Below are 24,994 nucleotides of genomic sequence, written 5' to 3' on the forward strand. Positions count from 1 at the left end.
AATGGTGACAATGGAGGCTCTCCAAAGGCAACTAGAAGAGCTGTTGGCACATAATTGGTCGCTGGAAAGTGAACTACAGGCATGGCCCATGTGCACAGACTCTGACAACCCAGAGGGAGCTCATGAAAATTTGCATCAGCAAAACAGCACCACACCACCACCCTCTGCCACTGCTGGAGAGATGACCAGCATCAGATGTGTGTTGGTTAGGCTACCCGCCTTTTCGCCCCATGACCCATTCATGTGGTTTAGCCAAGTGGAAGCAATTTTTCTAAGTAACAATATCACATGCGACCTTGCAAAATCTGGACATGTGGTGAGCCAACTGGACCAGAATTACGCAGTCAAAGTATGGGACATTATAACCACTCTGCCAATACAGTCATCCTGCAAGCACCTTAAGGATGAGTTGATATGCTGGATTTCATTATTCGAGGAGCAGCAAGTAAAGCAACTACTGTGCCAACAGGAATGCAGTAACCAGAGGCCTTTGCAGTTCTTGTGTCACCTTCAGAGCACTGCACAGCCACAAAGCCACAGAGACCAACATGCAGCTAGACACCATATCTGACCTAGCAGACAGGGTGCATGACTTGCTGGCAATGGCACCAAGCACGGCACATGTAGCCACCTATGAGCCATTACTCCCACCATCCACCTTCACTCTGTGGCAATACATGCCTCTACCAGCCCCAGCAACAGACACCGACCTTCAGCACCTCATGCAGAAGTTGGCCACCTAGGTGACAGGATTCATCACACAGGTTGACTGGTTGATGCGAACACGGCACGAGGACCGCAGGTATTGCAGTGGCAGCAGACCAGGCTACGGGCAGTGCAGCTCATGTGGCTGACACCACAGCAAAAGCCATTCTAACAGTACCCCACTGACATCAGAGCAGACTCAAAGTGGTAACTGCTGGTATCATGCCCATTTCAGCAGCAAAGCGACCAAGTGCTGCATCTCTTGCTCATACCCAAATGCCAGCTGTGACTGGACCTAGACACACACAGCTGCAGTACTATATTGAGGCAACTGCGACAGAATGGAGTGGTGGTGTGAGGTACCTGGTAGACACTGGGTTGAATTTATTGATTTTTCCAGGCCATGTTAAAGGATCTTAGGAAGGCCAAAACGCTGCACCTCACCACAGCAAACAATTCTGCCATAAAAACATATGGCACTCATCATTGGAATGTAGATCTTGCACTGCATCACACATTTGCATAGAGGTTCACCATGGTTGATGTCAGCAAGCTGATTCTGGGTGCAGATTTCCTTGAACAGTATCAATTGCTTGTGGATATCACAAACACCCAGTTGACAGACACTACAAAGATAGTGGGATAGCAATAACAGGCTAACTTCTTCACTGTTAAACCTGTGGTCTGCTTTGGACCTTCACAAATGTTCTAAATAATTTTACAGAGTTAACTTGCCCATCTGGGGCACAGCAGGACGTCAAGCATTCAATGCTCCACTATATCACCACATTCCCAGCTCCTCATCTTGTGTTGCTGACATTGTCCTGCACCTGAAAGGCTCGTGGTTGTACAGGCGACACCTCCGAGAAAACAAGGCCAACCAACAGGGGTTGCTACGTCACCATGATGCCATGACAAGTAGCTCAATATGGTGATAGTATATCGCTGTGAGTGGATTGCTTTCGAGTGTCGAGCTGTGAATTGCTGGAACTGTTGTTATTTTGATACATCTCTTTCACCACCTCAAAGTACTTGTCTGTTACACTATGGTGAGTAAGTGCTGTGTATCAGGCTGTACTGGCAAATACCAGACTGGGAAAAAGATATCTGTGTTCAGATTTCCAAAGGACACTGAACTGAGGAAGAAGTGGACACATGCTATTCGACGGCAGAACTTCACTCCCTCTGAACATTCAGTGGTAAGTAGTAACAAGTTACATTATTAACAAAACAACTGAAGCTAATTTCATAAGAATAAATTACAACTACAAAGACTCCACTGTTTACTTTCATTGAAAGTATTGTTTAAACGATTTTTATTGTTCCGGTTTAGAATGTTTCAGTATGTATTAATTGTAAAGTGTGTAAGTTAACATAAAACTATAGATAACAATGTAAGCAGTATATTTGATTTAGGCTAGCAGTTACAAATGCAAGTCAGGCTACCAAATGCCCTGGCCATAAAGTTTTTTCGTTTGATGAGTAGCATTTTTGCATTACTAACAACAAAACATTTTAAGGTAGTGTTAAGTACTTATCTCACATTGTGTCAAAGATGTGCAGCATACTTTAACTAATGTGAAATCTTTATACCTTAAGTACAATTAATTAATTTCAAAGTTATTATGGAACAATTTTCTTTTCATTTCCTTTCCAGGTTTGTCAAGAACACTTCAGTCAGAGTGACCTGATTCTTCAAAGCACAGCAGTTGACTGGAATACAGGGAGAACTTTGACATTGCCTCTAGAAAAACCAAGACTGAAAGAAAATGCAGTGCCATGTTTCCTGCCAAACTGACCCCATTATGTAAGCTCAAGACAAGAAGTTCTAGAAGAGCCCCCAAGTCAAAGACGACAATGGCTAGAAGTAGATGCCTTAAGTAAAGCTATATCCGAAAGTATAGAAACAGCTTCTGCACAAAGGGAAAATGACAGTTTTCAAGATTATAGTGAATTTTTTTTAAAAAAGTGAGAATGTTACATTAAATCAACAATGGAGTAAAGTTGTGAAAGAAGACTGTATATTGTTCCTCTACCTTAACTTTGAGAAAACTGCACATGATATTGTGTATTTAACAGTTTGTAGAACCCTCATTGTTAAATTGTATGTAAATGGTGTTGAGATTATTGCCAGCACACTTCCACAGAAAGTTTGCAGTGTAACTGAAGTAGAAAATGTGATTAAGCTGTGTACAGACTATATTAGTGGCAGGGAAAGTGATTTACACATGTCAGTTATTCGCTCCCTTCTTGAAGCATTACCAGTGAAAGAAGGTAAGAGGAAGGTTGTTTCATTCTTGAGGTCACAATGTGCATTATGTCTTCAATCCAAGGCACACCATAAATTTGATCCAGAGGTTTTGATTCTTTGTTCTGTGTTGTTTACAATTTCTCCACATGCTTACAAGTTTTTGCGATCATCTGCTTTTGTCATACTACCAAATCCAAGCACATTAAGGAAGCTTTGTTGTAATATAAATCTGAACCCAAGTAATCCAAATTTTTTGTCATTTGAAAGATGAAGTTTCATGTTTGGAACCACATGAACTGTTTGTTACCTTTATGCTGGATGAGATCCACATACAACCATATGTAAATTATAAAGGGGGGAATATTACTGGAATGACTTTGGATACTGCTGAAATAGCAACCAGTGCACATGTATTCATGATTCAGAGTATTTTTCCTCCTTTCAGAACTGTTGTACATGTATTGCCTGTGAAAAAACTGAATACAGAGAGCTTGTTTAATGTAGTAAGAACTTTAGTAGTAGGTATAGAAGCACCTGGCTTTCAGGTTGTTTCACTTGTTACAGATAATAATGCCATTAACAGAAAATGTGTTATGTACTTTGCAAATCCATGACAAGCCAGTTTTGCATACCCATCTTCTACATGTGGTAAAAGACCAATGTTTTTTCTGCATGACACTGTCCATATTTTTAAGTGCATAAGGAACAACTGGATAAATCTGAAGAACCACAGGCAAACATTTTGTTATCCAGATTTTGATAATTCTGATATTGTTAGGTATGCATCTTTTGCTGCAGTTAGAGAAGTACATGACTTAAAAGCCAAAAACTGTTAAAATATGGTTATGGGTTGTCTGTGAAAGCCCTGTGGCCTTCATCTTTAGAAAGGCCAAACGTTAAGCTGGTGACTCAAATATTCAGTGATTGTGTAGAAAGTAGCATGGTTGAGTTGGGTCTAGTTCATAATGTAGAAAACAGGGAAGATACTGCTAAATTTATAAATCTTATTAGGACTTGGTGGGGGATTGTCAATGTTAAAGCACCTCTGAAGGGACTTCACCATAAGGAAGAAATGCAGAAGCCTCTGACCAATAAAGCAGGAGACATATGTTACAGTTTTCTTGATAAATTTCTTACTTGGTTAGATAAATGGAGAAGTTTAGAGTCAGGGAATGGTAAATTGTCTGTGGAAACACACACAGCACTTCGACTCACAACATATGGCTGAATGCAAGTAACTGAATATTGTTGCAAGGAACTAAACATGTCATATATTCTGCCAGATAAGTTCCAGACTGATTCTCTGGAAGCAAGGTTTGGTCTACATAGACAGTTATCAGGATGTCAGTATCATATCTCACTTAGGCAGTTGTTAAAAACTGAAAAGAAGTTAAGACTCATGACTGTTTTAGAACTCAATGTTCACCCACAAGAGAAGCTGAGAATTGTAGAGATGCATAGTTGTGATGAAAATACTGAGAGCAGTGTGAATGATAGTGAATATACCTTTAATGTCAATATCAGTGAAGATGATTTTAAAAAAAATGTTGAATCTGAACTCCAAGTTTTAACTTAAATTGCTGGTTTCTGTTGGTACTCATTGATTAGGAAACTTCAGTGCAGTGACTGCACAGATTTTTTGATACTGGATAGGTCAATGACAACTGAGAAACAGTTTAATTTAATTAGACAACTAGACAGAGGAAGTTTGAAATTCCCATGTGAATTTCCTGTGACAGTAGTTATGTACAGTTACTTGACCCTGCAAAAGTTGTTGGCAACATCATCATTCCTGAAGCTGCTGAATCAAAGAGCAGAAGCAGCTGAACTAATCTGGAAAATAATTATGGCTACTGATCTGTTGTGTGAAAGTTCTTGTCCTCAGCACACTGTATCAGAAATGTGTAAGAAAATTATATGGACCACTGTAAATATAGTACTAAATAACTTTTGTAAAAAGAAAAATTATGAAACTTCTGTGCAGTCTCTCCAGAGTTCTAACAAAAGGAAACTTCTAACACTATGCGACACTTTGAAATAAACTTTTTTTTTAATTTAATATCTTTAATCTGTATTTTATTGCTACCTCCTACTGAACTCCTGAAGTCGCCAACACAAAATGTTTTACTCACTGATGAAATGTGTTTTGTGTAAAATCAAATGCAAGTGCTGTACAGTGCCTTCAAAGCACAAAGAATCAAAAATCTACTTCTTAATGGCCTCAATTCCACAACATTTTTGTAATATTGCTTAAAATACATTGCTCGCTCCTTGTCACTAACCTCCAGATAAGTAACCTGCTTTTACCCTTTAAATGAATGATGTTATGCTCTGTCAAGTGTTAAACCAAATGTAAGTGCTCTACAGTCTCCTGAAAATTGTAAGAAACAAAACTGAGTCTTTTTGGCACAGTCTTAACATATTTTATTGCTTAGCATGAATTGATTGCTACCTGTCATTAGCCTGCATCTGAACTCATAGTAAAAAATTCAGAAACTTCTGACTAACAAAGTAAGGGATATGTGGTATAATTTTCTGGATAAGTTCATTACTTGGTTGGACAAATGTAGAAGTTTAAAATTGCAGAATGGTAAATTGCCCCTAGAGAAATATACAGCACTTAGGGTTACCACATATGGCTTAGTGAAGATAAATAATTACTGCTGTGGAGAACTAAATATGTCATATATACTGCAAGGTAAATTTCAAACTGACTCACTAGATACTGGTAGCTTGATTTGAACTTTACTGGAGATTATGTGGAAGTCAGTATCATGTATCATGTAGGTAGTTGTTAGAATCAGAAAAGAATTTAAGACTTAAGAGTATCTTAGAACTAAACGTGCACCCACATAGGAAACTGAAAATTGTACAGATGAATGGTGATGATGAGAATCCAGCAATGTGTATGTCGGTGATGCTTCATTTTGTGATATGTGTCAGTGATGATGATTTAAAAAATATTGAAACAGACGTACCAGTTTTAACATATATTGCTGGTTTCTGTTGTCACTGATTACTAAGAAAATTCAATTGTTTAGAGTGCACAGATGTCATATTCTGACATCCAATGTTTTGCTACTTCAGTACATTGCTATGTCAGACAAAGAAAGGCTTAATAGTTTAGTAACATATCAGGTGGCCTTGGTTGTTCAACATTTCTAACTAGATGTGATATATGCCTACTTATAGAACTCCTTTGAAAAGTGTTTATCTTCAGTACCAGAATGAACATCAAATTGTCAGGTTTTATAAATAGAAAATCACTTTGTTGGTACCAGACAGCAATAATTAGACTTGTAGTTGGTGATTTCTATGTGACAAAGGAAGTAACCTATAGAGAGATTTGCTCGCATTCTTACATGTAATGCACTTGGTTGTTTTTCATTTCCTACTAATCTTACCTTTCATAACATTTTTTAATATTGTTTCTAGAAGTGTATCTTCAATAGCAGAGTGAACTTCAAATTGTCAGGCTTTTCTTAAAGGAAAGAGCAGTCCCCTAGTACCATAGTGCAAGACAGAATTTGTGTTCAGTGATGTCTATGTTAAAAGGAGGATATTTGATGTCTATCCTTTGTTTCCATTCTTTATTACTGGGGATACACTTGTAAAAATTCTTGAAAAGGGCTGTCACCATGAACATATGAGTAAATTCACAATAGTCAGGTGTTTTTTGAGATAAAGCAAACTCTTTTTACCTTATTGTAAACGAAAGTTGTGAGGGTTTTGCTACGTATGACAGTATTTAAGGTAATTTACTTGCAGTGTAATGGCTTGAAAATGTTAAGTCCTGCTCTCAGTTAGCATTTGTCACCAGCTGTATGTGAGTTTTAAAGCTAAATAATGTTCTGACAATTATAAAATAGTGGCAAAGTTCCTCAACCGATTAAACTTATTCCTGACCGTATATGTAATCGGTATTTTGTTATGAATCATTATGCTGTTTACAAGAATATATATAATTTGGTCTTTGGTTCGAATTATCGATTAGTTCGCTCCTTTCTGTATGATGGACAGAAGATCGTTAGCATCAGGCGCGTCTATACGGAGGTGTGCATGGACTGCTGCATTGGCTATGGGCTGCTTAGTGTGATGTCACTAACACTGCTGGGCGGCCTTGTTATCCCGGGGGTGTCGGTGCAGACCGAGTTCAAGGTAATGTTGTGACAAGACTTTATCCAACCATCCAGCAGTTCGTGGTCTTCTGCCTGACATTTGGTGCCCAGAAAAGACAATTCATGGAGTCAACAGGGGGACAACCAAGCACTATCAAGAATAGTACCAGATAGATATCTGGCACCACATCTGCTGGACTTCAGCATTCCTTGGCAGATGCAACAGTCTCCAGAATGAGATTTTCTCTCTGCAGTGGATTGTGCGCTGATATGAAACTTCCTGGCAAATTATAAGTTTGTGTGCCGGACCGAGACTCAAACTCAGGACCAATGCATTGGTCTTGAGTTCGAGTCTCGGTCCAGCACACAGTTTTAATCTGCCAGGAAGTTTCAGATGCGGCTGTGTTTAGTAAAAATGCGTGAAGGTGTACATGCAGATCCTGATGGGACCTGAGAACATAGAAAAAATCAAGATTACCATTCACTTCAGACTGAGAGCGCGTTCATGACATTTGGCCTTAGGAATGCTGCTCAGACTTGGCTGTGTTTCCTGGATGGCATCTTGCAAGGGTTACTGTGCTGCTTCACATACCTGTACAATGTCCTCGTGTTCTTGAAGATGCCCACACTCCACTGCAGCCACATAACAATCGTTTTTTGGTGCCTCAAGGAGGCTAGCATAGTGATCAATCCACTGATGTGTATTCAGGGTCAGTTAGATTGAGTTTCTTGGTCACCTAATCATCCCTACTTGATCCACACCTCTGCTGGACAAAACACTGGTGATTCTGAACATGCCACTCACAAAGGCCTACAGCATTGTCTTGAGATGGTCAGCTTCTACCGGCTCCATCTGTGAAATGCTTCTGCAGTGCTGAAACCCCTGACTGCAGTGCAATGTGGCCCCATGGTGAAAGGAAGGGCTCTCGTCACCTGGATTCACAATATGGAGTGAAGTTTTACTGTGTCTAAATGGAGCCTCGCTGAAGCAGTGCTGCTCTCTCATCCAATATATGATGTGGAGTTAGCCGTCATTGTGGACACCAGCCAGACCACTATTGGTGCAGTGCTTCAACAGGACACTGAAGTCAGCTAGCAGTCATTCAGTTTCTTCTCACGGCAGTTGTTGGCAGTGCAGAGCTCTTAGAGTGCATACAAACATGAACTGCTTGCTGTGTATCAGCCAGTGAAATACTACCGTTTGTTGGTAGAAGCCCTCCTTTTCTTTATCTTCAATGACCATAAACCTCAAACATATCCTTTCCGGGCCAACAACACCAACTGTTCACTATGGCAATTATAGCAGTTGGAGTACGTGTCCCAGTTCACAATGGACATTTGACACATTTTCTGGCTGGACAACATCAACGCTGACTGCTTGTCTCATGATTATGCAGTCATCTCCTCCCTGGTAAACTTCAGAGTCATCGCAGAAGAGTAGGCGGGCGATGGAGGACTGGACAGCTTCCAACACAATTCTTCCAGCAGTCTACATCTAGAACTGATGCCCATACCTGGCTCCTCCCAGAAGATTTGTGTGATTTTAAGACAGACATGCATCACCCATTTATTCCGAAAAAATTCCAGCACAGCACTTTTGACTCTGTCCACGGGTTATCACATACTGTTGCAAACACCATACTGTCACTTGTGGCAGCATGTTTTGTCTGCTCCGGACACCGGAAGGACTGTCATCAATGGGCACACGCATGCATGGCATGCCGGTGTGCCAAAGTCAGGAGACATACCCGCACACCCATTGGCACCTTCCCCGACATGACAAATTGCTTCACACACATCCACACGGACATTTTAGACCTGCTTTCCCCATCCCGTCCACATGCTTAGCTGGGTGGTAACATGCTTGCCTTCCATGCAAGTGGGCCAGGGTTTGATTACCGGCTGGGTTGGAGATTTTCTCTGCTTGTGAACTGGGTGTTGTGTTGTCCTCATCATCATTTCATCCTCATCATTGGTGCACAAGTCGCCCAATGTGGCATCGAACGAAATGAGACTTGCACTTGTCAGCTGAACTTCCCCCAATGGGGCCTCCCGGCCAACGATGCCATATGCTCATTTCCATTTTTCCTCCATCCCAAGGTAAGCGCTACCTCCTTACAATGGTGGACTGTTTCACCTGCTGGCTGGAGGCACTTCCTGTAGTGGATGCCACCAACAAGATGGTTGCTACTGCCTTTGTTGACACCTGGGTTGCGCACTTTGGCTGCTTGAGCAATATAACTAAGGACCACAGCTGTCAGTTTGTCTGTGTGCTCTTAAAATACATCACCCAACTGTGTGGAGTGTGGCTACACTGCACAACATGCTACCACCTGACATCTAATGACATGGACAAGTGGTTTCATCGGATGCTCAAAGCCTCCCCACTTGGATGGAAGCACTACCGCTCATACTACTTGACCAATGAGTGACACTGAAGGAAGAGATCAGTATCTCACCTGCAGACCTCGTCTAGGATCAGTCACTCTCCATTTGTGGAGAATTCATGGAGGAAGTACTGCTGCCACACAATGCCTCAGCCCTGCTACTAGCAGAACACCCACGCAGTCACATGACTGGCCTCTGACCACATGCACCGACATGGCATGGTACCAGCAAAGCCTTTGTCCATGTAGACCTACAGCCATTTCGGCTGCCCTACTCGGGACTGCACACATGATAACCCGCGGTGGGAAGATGTTGGGGACTGAGTGTAATGGTAGGTCTGATCAACAGGATCAGACTGGCATATGTCTTGACAGAGCCCACCACCGTGCACTTCTTTGACCCTGTGGAGGGCTTGGTAACGGACGATACTCCGCAAGCAACCGGCAAGCAGAGCCCACTCCAGCACTTTCTGCTGACTCTTGTGCACCACCAGCTGTCACCAAGCAGCCACATACACCCCAGCTTGCTCTGCACCCCCCCCCCCCACCCCTCCCCCCCACCCCCCCCACCCCACCCCCACCCAGACAGCTGCCCAGACTGCAACCCACACAAGTGCACTGGCCAGCCCCACCACAGTGGCCAGTGGATTATGTAATGCATGCGAGCTGTGTTGTTCACTTCAAATACCAGTGCCATGTCATAATGATGTCATGTTGCACACAGCAACCCACACGCACACTGCATGCCGCCAGCCATTGAGACCCTGTCCTTGGCTGGTCACCTCACCAGCTGACAAAAAATCTGCAATCAAGCTCCGAACACTGCTACCCATCTCACCGGCTGTTTGCCCACTGCAACTCCTGGAATTGCTGTTGCATCTCTGCACCTCCATCACATCTGGCGCTGAGGCTGAATTGACTTTCAAGCTCGTTCCTGCGTCATGACCCGTCGAGCTCCAGACAGCACCTCACTCACCACCAGGTATGTCTGCCGCAGCTCTGGAAGCTGTGCTCTAGCCCCAGAAACACTGTATTCACAAGTGTTAAACTCTCCATAGTCTTTGCTGCTGTGAGTGCCAGGACTGGATTGAGTTCCACGTCATGTTTCCACGAAGTGTTTACAGTGAGTCTCCACGAACATTTTGTTTAGTTTTTCCCACAGTTAATGAGCCTCATTTATTTGCATATGAACTCAGTGTTATGAACAATATATCTTCACCAACACTTCATTTCTTATCCTTTGTAGCAGTTAATCAGAGTTTGATTGTGTGTCAGTGTTCCCGGGCCAACATCTGTACACTTGGTCTGAAGCCACTCATTACTACAGACAGTTCCTGCACAGTGCTGCCGGGCACTGCTGTTCTAGCAGGCCATGTGGGAATGCACCCACATGTGCCCCACAAGCTGCTCATGATGACACACACCACTGTCTTCATGCTCACATTGATGTCATGCATCGCCGCAACCACACTTCCGCTGTCATCACAAACGCTTGAATCACAAACATCCCCAAGGGATGATCTGTTTGGCAGCCTCTGACAGCTGTACAGCAAATTCAGATAACACAGTCAACAGGCTGACATTCATCCATGCATGACCCCGCACAAAAGTACCATTAGGCCAAAGCCCAGCAACAATGCTATGCTGAGAGGCATGCAGAACACAAAGAGACAGACCAGTGTGAGCTATCCACTGTTACTCAGTGGACATCTGCATCATTCTGCGATCTCACCAGCCACAGTTCACGTGGGTTGAGCATTATGCGTTCCCCACTGTTGCAGATACAAATCGGACAGCTGCCACTCGTTTGCCATGTTTCTCATGGCCACAAGTTAAGTGGCATCCACAAGACAAGAGAACATTTGCATGCTCATCTAGACAAGCATCCATTGTCTCCCATCTCCATGAGTCTGGTCTGCATACTCAATCCCTGAGGAATGTATTCCCTCTATGATCAGTGATCAAGCCGTTTGCCATGCTCATGTGATTGCTGATACAGGCATTTCCAGTTTATTTATAATAACTTTTTGGGTATTATATTGGTGTGAATAAATGTGTTTTGCATAGCCATGTGTGTTCAGTTACTGTCACCATTGCCTACAGGTTGGACCTAGTGCAGGGGCTCGGCAGTAGGCTGGCCGACAGTACAACAGTTCTGAAAGCAGCAAAGAACCCCGTGTTGCTCACTTCAGTATTCTGGGAATATGCTATTGCTATAGCTCACAAAGCCTTCTATTCCATTTAGCTGTCACAAAATTGGCATATCCTATAGGATGGGGTAGTGGGAAGGAGAGAGTAGGGGAGGGGGCAGAGAGGGTTAATGACCCATCTGAAACCATGGGTGGTCACTGTATACAGGAAGTGTCACTATCACACTAATTGTGGAAACTGAGTTCTGTGGGCTTTCAGGTGTCATTAACAGTCACAAATTCTCTGAAGATGGCTGAAGTTATCACCGCAGTTATGACCATTACATCAGTGGCGGTGAGTTCTTAAAAGAGGGGAGAAATGTAGGTACACTGCTGTCTCTCAAAAAATGTGCCAGTTAGTACAGAAATTACAGTGGTGGTTGTCCAGTCTTATGTGATCATTCCTCCACATTTGTCACAGCGTGCACCATGGAATGGATGTCCACAGCACAAACTATGTCTTTGTGACCAAAGGTTGAGATGAATGGCTAACCATGAATGGATTACTGCCATTTTTGTAATGTTAGTCACATGTATCCCTGTTTCAATGATTATCATGCTATCCTGTGTTTACTAATAAGATGGTCCATGCTTGTTTAAAGCTGTGCTGTTGATCTAATCATGTATAAACTTGGCACTGTATGGTTTTCATATGTTGAATATCTCCTCAGTGAATCTGAATGTTGAAAAATACACTGCTGACATCTAACACTTTGCCACTACATGTTGACTGGTCCTCTGTACCCATTAGGTTACTTGGCTCCCACCCAGAACATTCCATTACCATAAAAAGCCATATCAGTTTCTGTTAATTGCTTCTAAAGCCTCCATTATTGTCTATGAAGACTTTTCATCCAGATTTGGATTGTACTCAAGTAAAACAGCAGATTGTCTCCATAGCTCAGTGGTCAGCATGCTTTGCTGCTATAAGTTTTGACTTGTAAGTAAAACAGCACCTAACACTATGTATTGTGAACTATCTTGTGTAATTATTATTTTATTGATTACAGAACAGAGCTGATGCATTTGCTATATTGTTATCCTTCACATCACATTCGCAGAAAAAAAATTTTCTTACGTCTTGTTTTAGATTGCAAGAAGATATTTATTAAATTACATTGTGGTTTATGTTGGTAAGTTAGACAAGATTTCATTTGTTTTGGGTCTGTTGGGATTATGTGTGAGCAGCCAATCTGCAAGCCATATCACAGGATCTACAGGTTTCACTTTGCAAACAGCAGTCAATCCTTCAACCAAAGTAGGGTTTACTTTTTCTGCCAAGTAGAATGTTGGATGGTGTCCTTTCAGTGTAGATTCCAACATCACTGTAAAGAGGAAGCAACTGGAATAAGTATATGGTAAGTATGTAAACATGTGCATTAGATTAGAGATTAGATTAGATTAATACTTTTTCCATAGATCATGAATACAACACTTTGTAATGATGTGGCACATGTCAAATATTAACAACACTATTAAATTTACATCTGAGTTTTCTAAGGTTGATAAAGTCTATGTTTTTGATGATCACTTAAATGCACAGTCATACATATCAATCATCTATATGCAGACAGTAGTCTATATACCATAATCTTGTAAAAGTTGTTTGAATATAAATGCAATTTACTTTTGGTAATACTCTGTATTATTTAACTTTCTATCAGCACAATATCTTAGACCAAAATTATCAGTATTAACTGTATACTGATTGTTATGTAATATATATAATACTAACCCAGAAGTACCTAAAGTAACTTATATTACAACCACACCCTACACTCAGTAGGCAGAAAACCCATATTGTCTTTGCAGTCAATGGAAAGTAGAGTCAGTACTAAAGCATCAATAGTTGCAGAAACTTATTAAGAATTTCAGTATGTATATTACTTCTATAGGTATTAAAAACACAGAATCTAAGTTGCATATTTCCATTCACTAATAAGTTACAGAATATGTTTAGAGGAAATCAGCTTATAGCTTAATTTGCATTGTTTTATGTAATATATTTTCTGATTGAAAAGTATGGCAATGTGCTGGCCAGTTATATTATTTTATTTTAAACAATAAGCTACCTTTATTTTTATTTTACTTTATTTTATTGCTTGCAGTGATTTATACTTAACAATTTTTCAGTCTCTCTCTCTCTCTCTCTCTCTCTTATCTCTCTCTCTCTCTCTCTCTCTTTCTGATATTAAACAATGAGAAATTCTTCTCTGGAGTACTGTGAATAGTAAATAGTGATTTATACACTTATTAATCATCTTATATGGGTACAGGAGACACTACAAAAAATTAGCAGTGTTGTTTGTTTGTAGTTAATGAGATGAAGCATTATTCTACAGTTGATAATTTATATCCTCATAACAAACATTTATATTTTCATAATAGGTTGATCAGTGACATCCTGCTTAAGTTTTGTTTGTCATTCATGATCTGTTCCAACAAGTAATAACACTTCTGTTTCTAGAATATTAGCAAGCTTCTTGACAAAATAGATCATGGGTGAATGGCTGGATCTCTGTGTCAATGGACACAGTATTTTGACAAATGACCACATTGCCGTCATCAAATATGCCAAAAAATTAAATGACTAGGAACTGGCACCAGGCATGGGCCTCATACAGAATGCCAGGTAGGAGAGAGGAGATATAATTCTGGTGCCAATTCCTAGGAATTCAGTTCATCGGTGCACTTTATGATGGTAATGTGGTCATTTGCCAAAATATTGTTCCCAATGGACACGGACTTCCAGCCAATCAACCATGAACTATTTCTTAACTAATTATGCCAGGAGAAACTGAAGAAACACATCACGTACCCCTACAGGGAGAAGATGTATCACAGCATGAAAAGATTTGATGAGCTGCACCACTGGAAAAGCCATCTGCTGACTTCTTTTGGACTCATTATAAGATGCTATGAAATTTGACAAGGTAATGCATCACATCAACTTGGTGGCAGCTAGAAGAATGCAGAAATGTGCTAGCGTAGCCATGTTACAGGAGAGAGTATGCCTTGAGTATGCCTCACTCTTCAGGAAGAGGGGCAGCAGCCTTTTCAGTAGTTGCAGGGGCAACAGTCTGGATGATTGACTGATCTGGCCTTGTAACTAACCAAAACGGCCTTGCTATGCTGGTACTCCGAACGGCTGAAAGCAAGGGGAAACTACAGCCGTCATTTTTCCTGAGGGCATGCAGCTTTACTGTATGGTTAAATGATGATGGCGTCCTCTTGGGTAAAATATTCCGGAGGTAAAATAGCCCCCCATTCGGATCTCTGGGCAGGGACTACTCAGGAGGATGTCGTTCTCAGGAGAAAGAAAACTGGTGTTCTACGGATCGGAGCATGGAATGTCAGATCCCTTAATCGGGCAAGTAGGTTAGAAAATTTAAAAAGGGAAATGAATAGGTTAAAGTTAGATATAGTGGGAATTAGTGAAGTTCGGTGGCAGGAGGAACAAGACTTTTGGTCAGGCGAATACAGGATCGTAAATACAAAATCAAATAGTGGTAATGCAGGAGTAGCTTTAATAATGAATAGGAAAATAGGAGTGAGGGTAAGCTACTACAAACAGCATAGTGAACGCATTATTGTGGCCAAGATAGACACGAAGCCCACACCTACTACAGTAGTACAAGTTTATATGCCAACTAGCTCTGCAGATGACAAAGAAATTGAAGAAATGTATGATGAAATCAAAGAAATTATTCAGATAGTGAAGGGAGACGAAAATTTAATAGTGATGGGTGACTGGAATTCGGTAGTAGGAAAAGGGAGAGAAGGAAATGTAGTAGGTGAATATGGCTTGGGGCTAATAAATGAGAGAGGAAGCCGCTTGGTAGAATTTTGCACAGAGCACAACTTAATCATTTATTTATTTATTTATTCTTTGCCCATGGACTCCAGCTGAAAATCCAGCTGAGAGTATTGGGTGTGTCATACAATATCCTATTAACATCAAACTTGATTTCAATATATATATAAATGAAACAAATGATTAAACAGAAATAGTCCATAATCATACAATGTTTCACATTATATGTACACACAAATAAAAAAAAAACATACAGAAATAATAATTTTTACAAGTACATTTCAGTAATGATGTATTTAAACACCATCTTAGTATTCACTCAAATTGTATATACATTTCTCTGTGAGATATAGTTTCAAATGATTTTTAAAACATTTTAGATCTGTTTCTTTTTTAACGATTTTGGGGAGTTTATTAAAAAACCTCTTGCCTGCTTCTTCTGGGGCAGTCATAGACAGTTTTAGATTTCTCTTTATCATGTAGTAATTTTCATTTCCTCTTGTACCGTGTTTGTGTACATCTTTATTTAGGAGGTGTTTATCACTTGACCTTACCACCATTATGCTTTGGTATATATACAGTGAATATACTGTCATAATATTATAGTGTACAAAAGCTTGCCTACAGGTCTGTCTTGGTGGTATTTTTGCAGTGCATCTCACTGCCCTTTTCTGAATTGTGAATATTCTTTTTAGGTAGCCAGCTTGTGCATTTCCCAATATATGAACTGAATAAGACAAATGTGGGAAGACAAGTCCATAATACATTGATCTGAGGACTTTATGATCCACAGTCTTAGCTGTTTTATGCATAGCTAACACTTGGTTCAAGAATCATGAAAGAAGGTTGTATACATGGAAGAACCCTGGAGATACTGACAGGTTTCAGATAGATTATATAATGGTAAGACAGAGATTTAGGAACCAGGTATTAAATTGTAAGACATTTCCAGGGGCAGATGTGGATTCTGACCACAATCTATTGGTTATGAACTGCAGACTGAAACTGAAGAAACTGCAAAAAGGTGGGAATCTAAGGAGATGGGACCTGGATAAACTGAAAGAACCAGAGGTTGTAGAGAGTTTCAGGGAGAGCATAAGGGAACAATTGACAGGAATGGGGGAAAGAAATACAGTAGAAGAAGAATGGGTAGCTCTGAGAGATGAAGTAGTGAAGGCAGCAGACGATCAAGTAGGTAAAAAGGCGAGGGCTAATAGAAATCCTTGGGTAACAGAAGAAATATAGAATTTAATTGATGAAAGGAGAAAATACAAAAATGCAGTAAATGAAGCAGGCAAAAAGGAATACAAACGTCTCAAAAATGAGATCGACAGGAAGTGCAAAATGGCTAAGCAGGGATGGCTAGAGGACAAATGTAAGGATGTAGAGCCTTATCTCACTAGGGGTAAGATAGATACTGCCCACAGGAAAATTAAAGAGACCTTTGGAGAGAAGAGAACCACTTGTATGAATATCAAGAGCTCAGATGGCAACCCAGTTCTAAGCAAAGAAGGGAAAGCAGAAAGGTGGAAGGAGTATATAGAGGGTCTATACAAGGGCGATGAACTTGAGGACAATATCATGGAAATGGAAGAGGATGTAGATGAAGATGAAATGGGAAATATGATACTGCATGAAGAGTTTGACAGAGCACTGAAAGTTCTGAGTCGAAACAAGGCCCCGGGAGTAGACAACTTTGCATTAGAACTATTGACGGTCTTGGGAGAGCCAGTCCTGACAAAACTCTAGCATCTGGTGAGCAAGACGTATGAGATGGGCGAAATACCCTCAGACTTCAAGAAGAATATAATAATTCCAATCCCAAAGAAAGCAGGTGTTGACAGATGTGAAAATTACCGAACAATCAGTTTAATAAGCCACAGCTGCAAAATACTAATGCGAATTCTTTACAGACGAATGGAAAAACTAGTAGAAGCCAACCTTGGGGAAGATCAGTTTGGATTCTGTAGAAATATTGGAACACGTGAGGCAATATTGACCCTACGACTTATCTTAGAAGCTAGATTAAGGAAAGGCAAATCTACATTTCTAGCATTTGCAGACTTAGAGAAAGTGTTTGACAATGTTGACTGTAATACTCTCTTTCAAATTCTGAAGATGGCAGGGGTAAAATACAGGGAGTGAAAGGCTATTTACAATTTGTAGAGAAACTAGATGGCAGTTATAAGAGTCGAGGGACATGAAAGTGAAGCAGTGGTTGGGAAGGGAGTGAGACAGGGTTGTAGCCTATCCCCGATGTTATTCAATCTTTATATTGAGCAAGCAGTGAAGGAAACAAAAGAAAAATTCGGAGTAGGTATTAAAATTCATGGAGAAGAAGTAAAAACTTTGAGGTTTGCCGATGACATTGTAATTCTGTCAGAGACAGCAAAGGTACTTGAAAGAGCAGTTGAACGGAATGGATAGTGTTTTGAAAGAAGGATATAAGATGAACATCAACAAAAGCAAAATGAGGATAATGGAATGTAGTCGAATTAAATTGGGTGATGCTGAGGGAATTAGATTAGCAAATGAGAAACTTCAAGTAGTAAAGGAGTTTTGCTATTTGGGGAGCAAAATAACTGATGATGGTCGAAGTAGAGAGGATATAAAATGTAGACTGGCAATGGCAAGGAAAGCGTTTCTGAAGAAGAGAAATTTATTAACATCGAGTATAGATTTAAGTGTCAGAAAGTCGTTTCTGAGAGTATTTGTATGGAGTGTAGCCATGTATGGAAGTGAAACATGGACGATAAATAGTTTGGACAAGAAGAGAATAGAAGCTTTTGAAATGTGGTGCTACAGAAGAATGCTGAAGATTAGATGGGTAGGTCACATAACTAATGAGGAGGTATTGAATAGGATTGGAGAGAAGAGAGGTTTGTGGCACAACTTGACTAGAAGAAGGGATCGGTTGGTAGGACATGTTCTGAGGCATCAAGGGATCACCAATTTAGTATTGGAGGGCAGCGTGGAAGGTAAAAATCATAGAGGGAGACCAAGAGATGAATACACTAAGCAGATTCAGAAGGATGTAGGTTGCAGTAGGTACTGAGAGATGAAGAAGCTTGCACAGGATAGAGTAGCATGGAGAGCTGCATCAAACCAGTCTCAGGACTGAAGACCACAACAACAACAACAACATGCCTTACTCTCTGGTGCCTGGATTTGACCATTACAGGGCCACTGAAATAACATCTACAGCTGGCCGACCAGTTCAGTTCCTGGACATGGGAATAGAGTGATGGTGTCACCTGGGACACAGAAGAATCCATATGAAGGAAGGTAACTAGACATCAAACATCAAAACCTGAGTGTGTATCAGAAAGAATACCTCTTGATGCTGCCTGAAAGGCCATCATAAGTTTCATGGCCAAGCTACTAGATAGGGGTCATGGTTTCATTCCCTAAGAAAGGACTCAATTTTGTATCAACTACTAAATTCGCACCTATCACTGACATTATCAGCACAGTGGAACAGGCAGCAGCATGAGTATCACATGAAGAAGCTGAAGAACTACTTCACGTGACTGTCATGCTCTTCTGTGAACTAAACTTATGAAACCAAACATTTCTATGAACACTAATGCTATCTAGAGAGCTGAGAGGAAGATCATGGCATTTCTCAAAGAATCTGCCTTTCCTGATGAAGTTTTCAAGAATCTATGAAAGTGGGCCCCTGTGCCATTGAGATTTTATGGACTTTCAAAGGCCTTTACACCCCCCTGTTGGCAACACTGGTATACCAACATATTCCCACGCTAAGTACCTGATGTTGAAAAATGTCCACGTCATATTCCCAGCTTCATGGATATTGCTGTCTTAACAACTGTAGGGTTGGTGATTCTGACATCCTTATGTGTGTCAATGTTGTCTCTTTTCATCAGAATGCCTTTGCAAATTTGACAGAGACATACTTTTCAGACAGGTCTTGACATTGACATACTTTCTTTTCAATGGTGGTTACTACTAGCGGACAGAAGGCGTAGCCGTGGGGAGTCCACCTTCACCTTTTGTCACCAACATGTATGTGGAACACTTCAAGGAGGAAGCCCTAAGAAACCAAATGGAAGAGATCAGCGGAATGATTTTCTTAAGCATCTTAGTTTCATACAACAGAACATCAACTTATAACAGAAGCTGGAGATGTTGAAGTGTTTCTTTTTCTGGATGTCCTGGTAAAAAGAAAAGAAGAGCTGACAGCATGTTGGGCCACAGCATGTATTGTAAGAGCTGCCACCACCAGGCACAGAGAAGCAGCATTCTCAAAACACTGGTACACAGAGCTTGCACCCTCGCTGACAATGAGAGCCCCAACCCAGAACTGGAACATACGAGGAAAATGTTCCGAGAAAAGTGCTGCCATTTATTCCATTTTATGGTGCACTATCCAGGGAGACTGGATGCATTCTTTGGAAAGTGGAAACTGTCTTCTCTACACCATATAAAACACGGGCACTATTTGATAGAAATTCAGGGTCTATTAGATCGCCTGCCAGTGAGGCCTGACTTGCACTGGCCAAACTGAGCGTACTGTCAAAGATCATTGCTGAGAACACCAATGGCACATCAGGCCGCATCAGCCTAACAGGTTAGCAGCTGCAGAACATTGCCTTCCAGAATCACACTGGAGAGATTATGACCATACGAAGGTTCTGACACAGATGTCTAACTTCTGTGACCATGTAACTAAAAAATTTATTGAGATTTAAGCAAGGGAGCCACTGATTGCTACATACTTAGTAAGGTCTTGAAATCCAAAATAAGTCTGGGTAAGAAGAAGAAGAAGAAGAAGAAGGACAAGAACAAGAAAGAGATATCCTACAATGAACTGACCTCAGGGATAGGCAGAGCCACAGCAAGATGCTACCAGCATGTATCCCTAGGCATGAACCCCAGATGAAATGATTTGGTGGCAGGAAGAAGGGAGGAGACATTGGACATATGCTCGTACCTGGGTGCAGACCTCATGCTGAATGCCAGGTAGGAAGGAGGAGATATAAACCCAGCATCAGCTCTTAGGCATCCAGTTGGTCAGAGCACCTGATGATGGCAATGTGGTCATTTGCTGAAATATTGTACCTGTTGGACACTGACATCCACCCATTCACTTGAGATTTATTTCATTATGAATTATTCAGGAGAAGCTGAAGAATAACAGTTAGCTTCTTATGTCGTGGACCAAGCTTCATGTTCAGAATGGCCTTATCTTTAAGTCTATTAGTTAGTTATTTGCATGTTCCAGGACTTGTAATTGCAACCCCTCACCATTATATGGAATGAGTCCCTTTTACAATTGAAGTACAGCCTCTCAGTGAAAAATATTACAGACTGCTGACCATTTGCATTAGCATTTAAATGTGTTTTTTTTTTTTTTTTTTTTTTTTTTTTTACATGCATAGATGTGATTTAAGTTTTTGTTTGAAGTTGATTTTATTATCCACTAAATTCTTAAATACTATACATCTCTCAGTAGGTGGTCAAAGATTTTTTATAGCTGAATGTTTTACTTCTTTCTGTGCCAACTATGGCTCAGTGGTGTACAGTGTAAATAATTTCTCCTTCTTCTTCTCCTTTTCCTTCTCCTTCTCCTTTCTTCATTATGCCCAATTAAAGAGCACATGTGAACTTGTTACCTTGGTCTGACAGTTTCCTTTTATTCTTGTCATCCCAAAATCTCTTCATGATATCTCTTTGTTGTTTCTCGATTTCCACTGTTTTCCATGATCCTTCTCTGTGAATGTGTGATTTGCAACTAGGATTCCAAAGGCTTTACACAATCTAATGGTATCTCGTGTGGCATTCATTTCTCCCAAGTCCTACATAATTGCTTCTAATCAAGTAATTTTCACCTATTATAAAATTTATTATATTACATAGGTTTTTAGTTAATCTAGTGTTGTCCATTCGGCAGCTGCAACCATAGAACTCCACAAATCTTTTATATATTGCATCAGTGAACTTATCTACTGTTGTCTATATGTCTGTAGTTTTTCTTTTAACCCACATGCCATTTATATTAATAGAGGCCATATTTTTTCTGAGAATTTTGCACTCTTCCTTTTCAACTTCATAAAATTTTGAGTGGCCTCCTAGAGATGTAGTTTCTGAAACATATAATGCTTCATGCAAAACAACTGTGTCCTAATGCTGAAGTTTCACATTATGAGACATTACTTATTTATCACAGTAATTCCATATTATGCTGTATGCTTTCTAGAATTTAATGGCTCTTTCTAAATTGGGGATTTTCTGATGTTTTAATGTAATTTGTCCATTAAATGAGTCTTCTTATGTGATATTTGAAGGCCTGTCTTTGATGGTATCTTGTGTAACTCCTCTATGGCATAATTTGTTTCAGCATTAGTCTTAGTGAAGATAACTAGGCTTGATTGTAGTACTTGCATCATCAGCATAGAGAAGTATTTCTGCTTCTTGTCTACATGATAGAATGATACTTTAAAATATAAGTGGTGTATTATGATTCTCGCATGCATAAATTTTTCCAGTACCTCCAAGGAGGAGTTAAGTAGTGAGACTGGTTGGTAATCATTAATATCTGTCTTACTATCTTTTCTGTAAAGGGGTTATATGTTGCGTATGTGAGTGGATACTGTAGTAAACCTATAATACACGAGACCAGTCCAAGTAATGCAAATATGGCTTTATTCATGAAGCACTCAACAATAATGGAAAACAAACTTCTGTGGATCCTCAAGTAGCAAGATACAGTACACTAATGTGAACGTCACCCTGAAAGGACATACAAGAGAAGTCAGTCAGCACTGCTCTTGCACTTACATGTATGAGGCACTGGCAGATGGCATGGTGAAGACCTTGCTCTGTGCATGCCTCCCGCAGGTGGCCTCCAGTGGCCTGCGCAAGCTGATACAGTTGGTGGCCAATTCAAACACACATGCACGACAAAACCACACTCAGTGCACTCATAATCAGATGCACTAATCGCAGGATGTAAAAAATACATTGCATATATATGAAGAAGGGATTTTAGCACTTTGCCTGAGACATTTTCAACTCCATGACTCGTTTTGGTTCTGAGGGAGTTAATTGCATTCTTAATTTCTTTCTCAGAACATGAGGCAATTGTAATTGTCCTTATGTATGAGGCACTATTTTCTGCATATGTTTTATTGTTCTATTCCTTGAACTGTCCATGCCAGTTTTCTGAGCTGATTCAAGGAAGTGATTATTACATACCCGACTTCTGTCATTTATTATTTGGCTGTTTTCCTTCATTACAAAAGTCAGCACATTTCTTAACTACTTCTCTGTTTTTTATTTATTTTTTTCCTACGATCACTTTCCTTCACACTGCAACCAAGATTTTTGATCACTTATCCAGTAATATAAAATGTCTGATAGCAACGTAAAATTTGAAAACAAACTGAGAAAGTTTCTCTTTGATAATTCCCTCTCTTCCATAGAAGAGTTTGTTTCAATGTAATGTGTAAAAGTTAGTGGGCAGGAATTAATAACTTTGTCTGTCTTTTGTTTAAGGAATAAAAAATAAACACTTGTAAATGATCAGCATGTAGTTACATTATTATGAAATGAGCTTTCAGCCACTACCAGAGACTGTGATCTTTATGTATGAATTGCACTTAAAAGATTCATTCCACATCATTACGAATCATCATGCATAAGTTCTGTGGAACACGAAACTGACTAACTACAGTACCATATTTTTTGTAATGTGAAATAATAACAATTTCATTTTTGTTGCACATGGTACTTTGATTTCTTGTAATCAAAGGATTCTTTAATGAGTTATTAGTTCCACACTGTTTTCTTGGGAGAGCAGCTGCTAAAGATTGATAGAAACCCATTTATAAATACATCAAATTCATTAATTACTCTTAACTGTTTCTTTAACATCACTTCATTGCAATCAGATAAACTGTTTAATATAGCTGGTTATGCCTCGTTGTCAGAGAGCCTGTTCACTACTGAATATACATCCATACAATCTACATCTACATCTACATCCATACTCCACAATCCACCGAACGGTGTGTGGCGGAGGGTACCTTGAGTACCTCTATCGGTTCTCCCTTCTACTCCAGTCTCATATTGATCATGGAAAGAAAGATTGTTGGTATGCCTCTGTGTGGGCTCTAATCTCTCTGATTTTATCCTCATGGTCTCTTCGCGAGATATACGTAGGAGAGAGCAATATACTGCTTGACTCCTTGGTGAAGATATGTTCTCAAAACTCCAACAAAAGCCCGTACCAAGCTACTGAGCGTCTCTCTTGCAGAGCCTTTCACTGGAGTTTATCTATCATCTCCGTAAGGCTTTCATGATTACTAAATGATCCTGTAACAAAGAGCACTGTTCTCCGTTGGATCTTCTCTATCTCTTCTATCAACCCTATCTGGTACAGATCCCACACTAGAGAGCAATATTCAAGCAGTGGGCGAACAAGTGTACTGTAACCTATGTCCTTTGTTTTTGGACTGCATTTCCTTAGGATTCTTCCAATGCATCTCAGTCTGGCATCTATCTGCATTACCGACAATTAATTTTATATGGCCATTCCATTTTAAATAACTCCTAATACCTACTCCCATATAATTTGTGGAATTAACTGCTTCCAGTTGATGACCTGCTATATTGTAGCCAAATGATAAAAGATCTTTCTTTCTATGTATTTGCAGCACATTAAACTTGTCTACATTGAGATTCAATTGCCATTCCCTGCACTGTGCGTCAGTTCGTTGCAGATCCTCCTGCATTTCAGTACAATTTTCCATTGTTACAACCTCTTGATATACTACAGCACCATCCACAAAAAGCCTCAGTGAACTTCCGATGTTATCCACAAGGTCATTTATGCAGGGTGTTACAAAAAGGTACGGCCAAACTTTCAGGAAACATTCCTCACACACAAAGAAAGAAAGTATGTTATGTGGACATGTGTCTGGAAGTGCTTACTTTCCATGTTAGAGCTCATTTTATTACTTCTCTGCAAATCACATTAAATCATGGAATGGAAACGCATAGCAACAGAATGTACCAGCGTGACTTCAAACACTTTGTTACAGAAAATATCTAAAATGTCCTCCGTTAGTGAGGATACATGCATCCACCCTCCGTCGCATGGAATTCCTGATGCGCTGATGCAGCCCTGGAGAATGGCATATTGTATCACAGCCATTCACAATACGAGCACGAAGAGTCTCTACATTTGGTACCAGGGTTGCGCAGACAAGAGCTTTCAAATGCCCCCATAAATGAAAGTCAAGAAGGTTGTGGTCAGGAGAGCGTGGAGGCCATGGAATTGGTCTGCCTCTACCAATCCATCGGTCACCGAATCTGTTGTTGAGAAGCGTACGAACACTTCGACTGAAATGTGCAGGAGCTCCATCGTGCATGAACCACATGTTGTGTCGTACTTGTAAAGGCACATGTTCTAGCAGTACAGGTAGAGTATCCCATATGAAATCATGATAACGTGCTCCATTGAGCATAAGTGGAAGAACATGGGGCCCAATCAAGACATCACCAAC

At 40.3% G+C, this 24,994-nt stretch overlaps 1 protein-coding gene across 1 annotated transcript in view; it reads right to left on the reverse strand.

Moving 5' to 3' along the window:
* Positions 1–12,775: 12,775 nt before the first annotated feature.
* Positions 12,776–24,994, reverse strand: part of LOC124777372 (nucleoside diphosphate kinase homolog 5-like) — a 47,478-nt gene continuing 35,259 nt past the window's right edge. Inside the window, exon 3 of the mRNA XM_047252759.1 lies at positions 12,776–12,975. Coding sequence (XP_047108715.1) covers positions 12,776–12,975 — 200 coding nt within the window. The remainder of the gene's footprint in view (positions 12,976–24,994) is intronic.

This window comes from Schistocerca piceifrons, chromosome 1 (genome assembly GCF_021461385.2).
Source record: "Schistocerca piceifrons isolate TAMUIC-IGC-003096 chromosome 1, iqSchPice1.1, whole genome shotgun sequence".
Classification (NCBI taxonomy): domain Eukaryota; kingdom Metazoa; phylum Arthropoda; class Insecta; order Orthoptera; family Acrididae; genus Schistocerca; species Schistocerca piceifrons.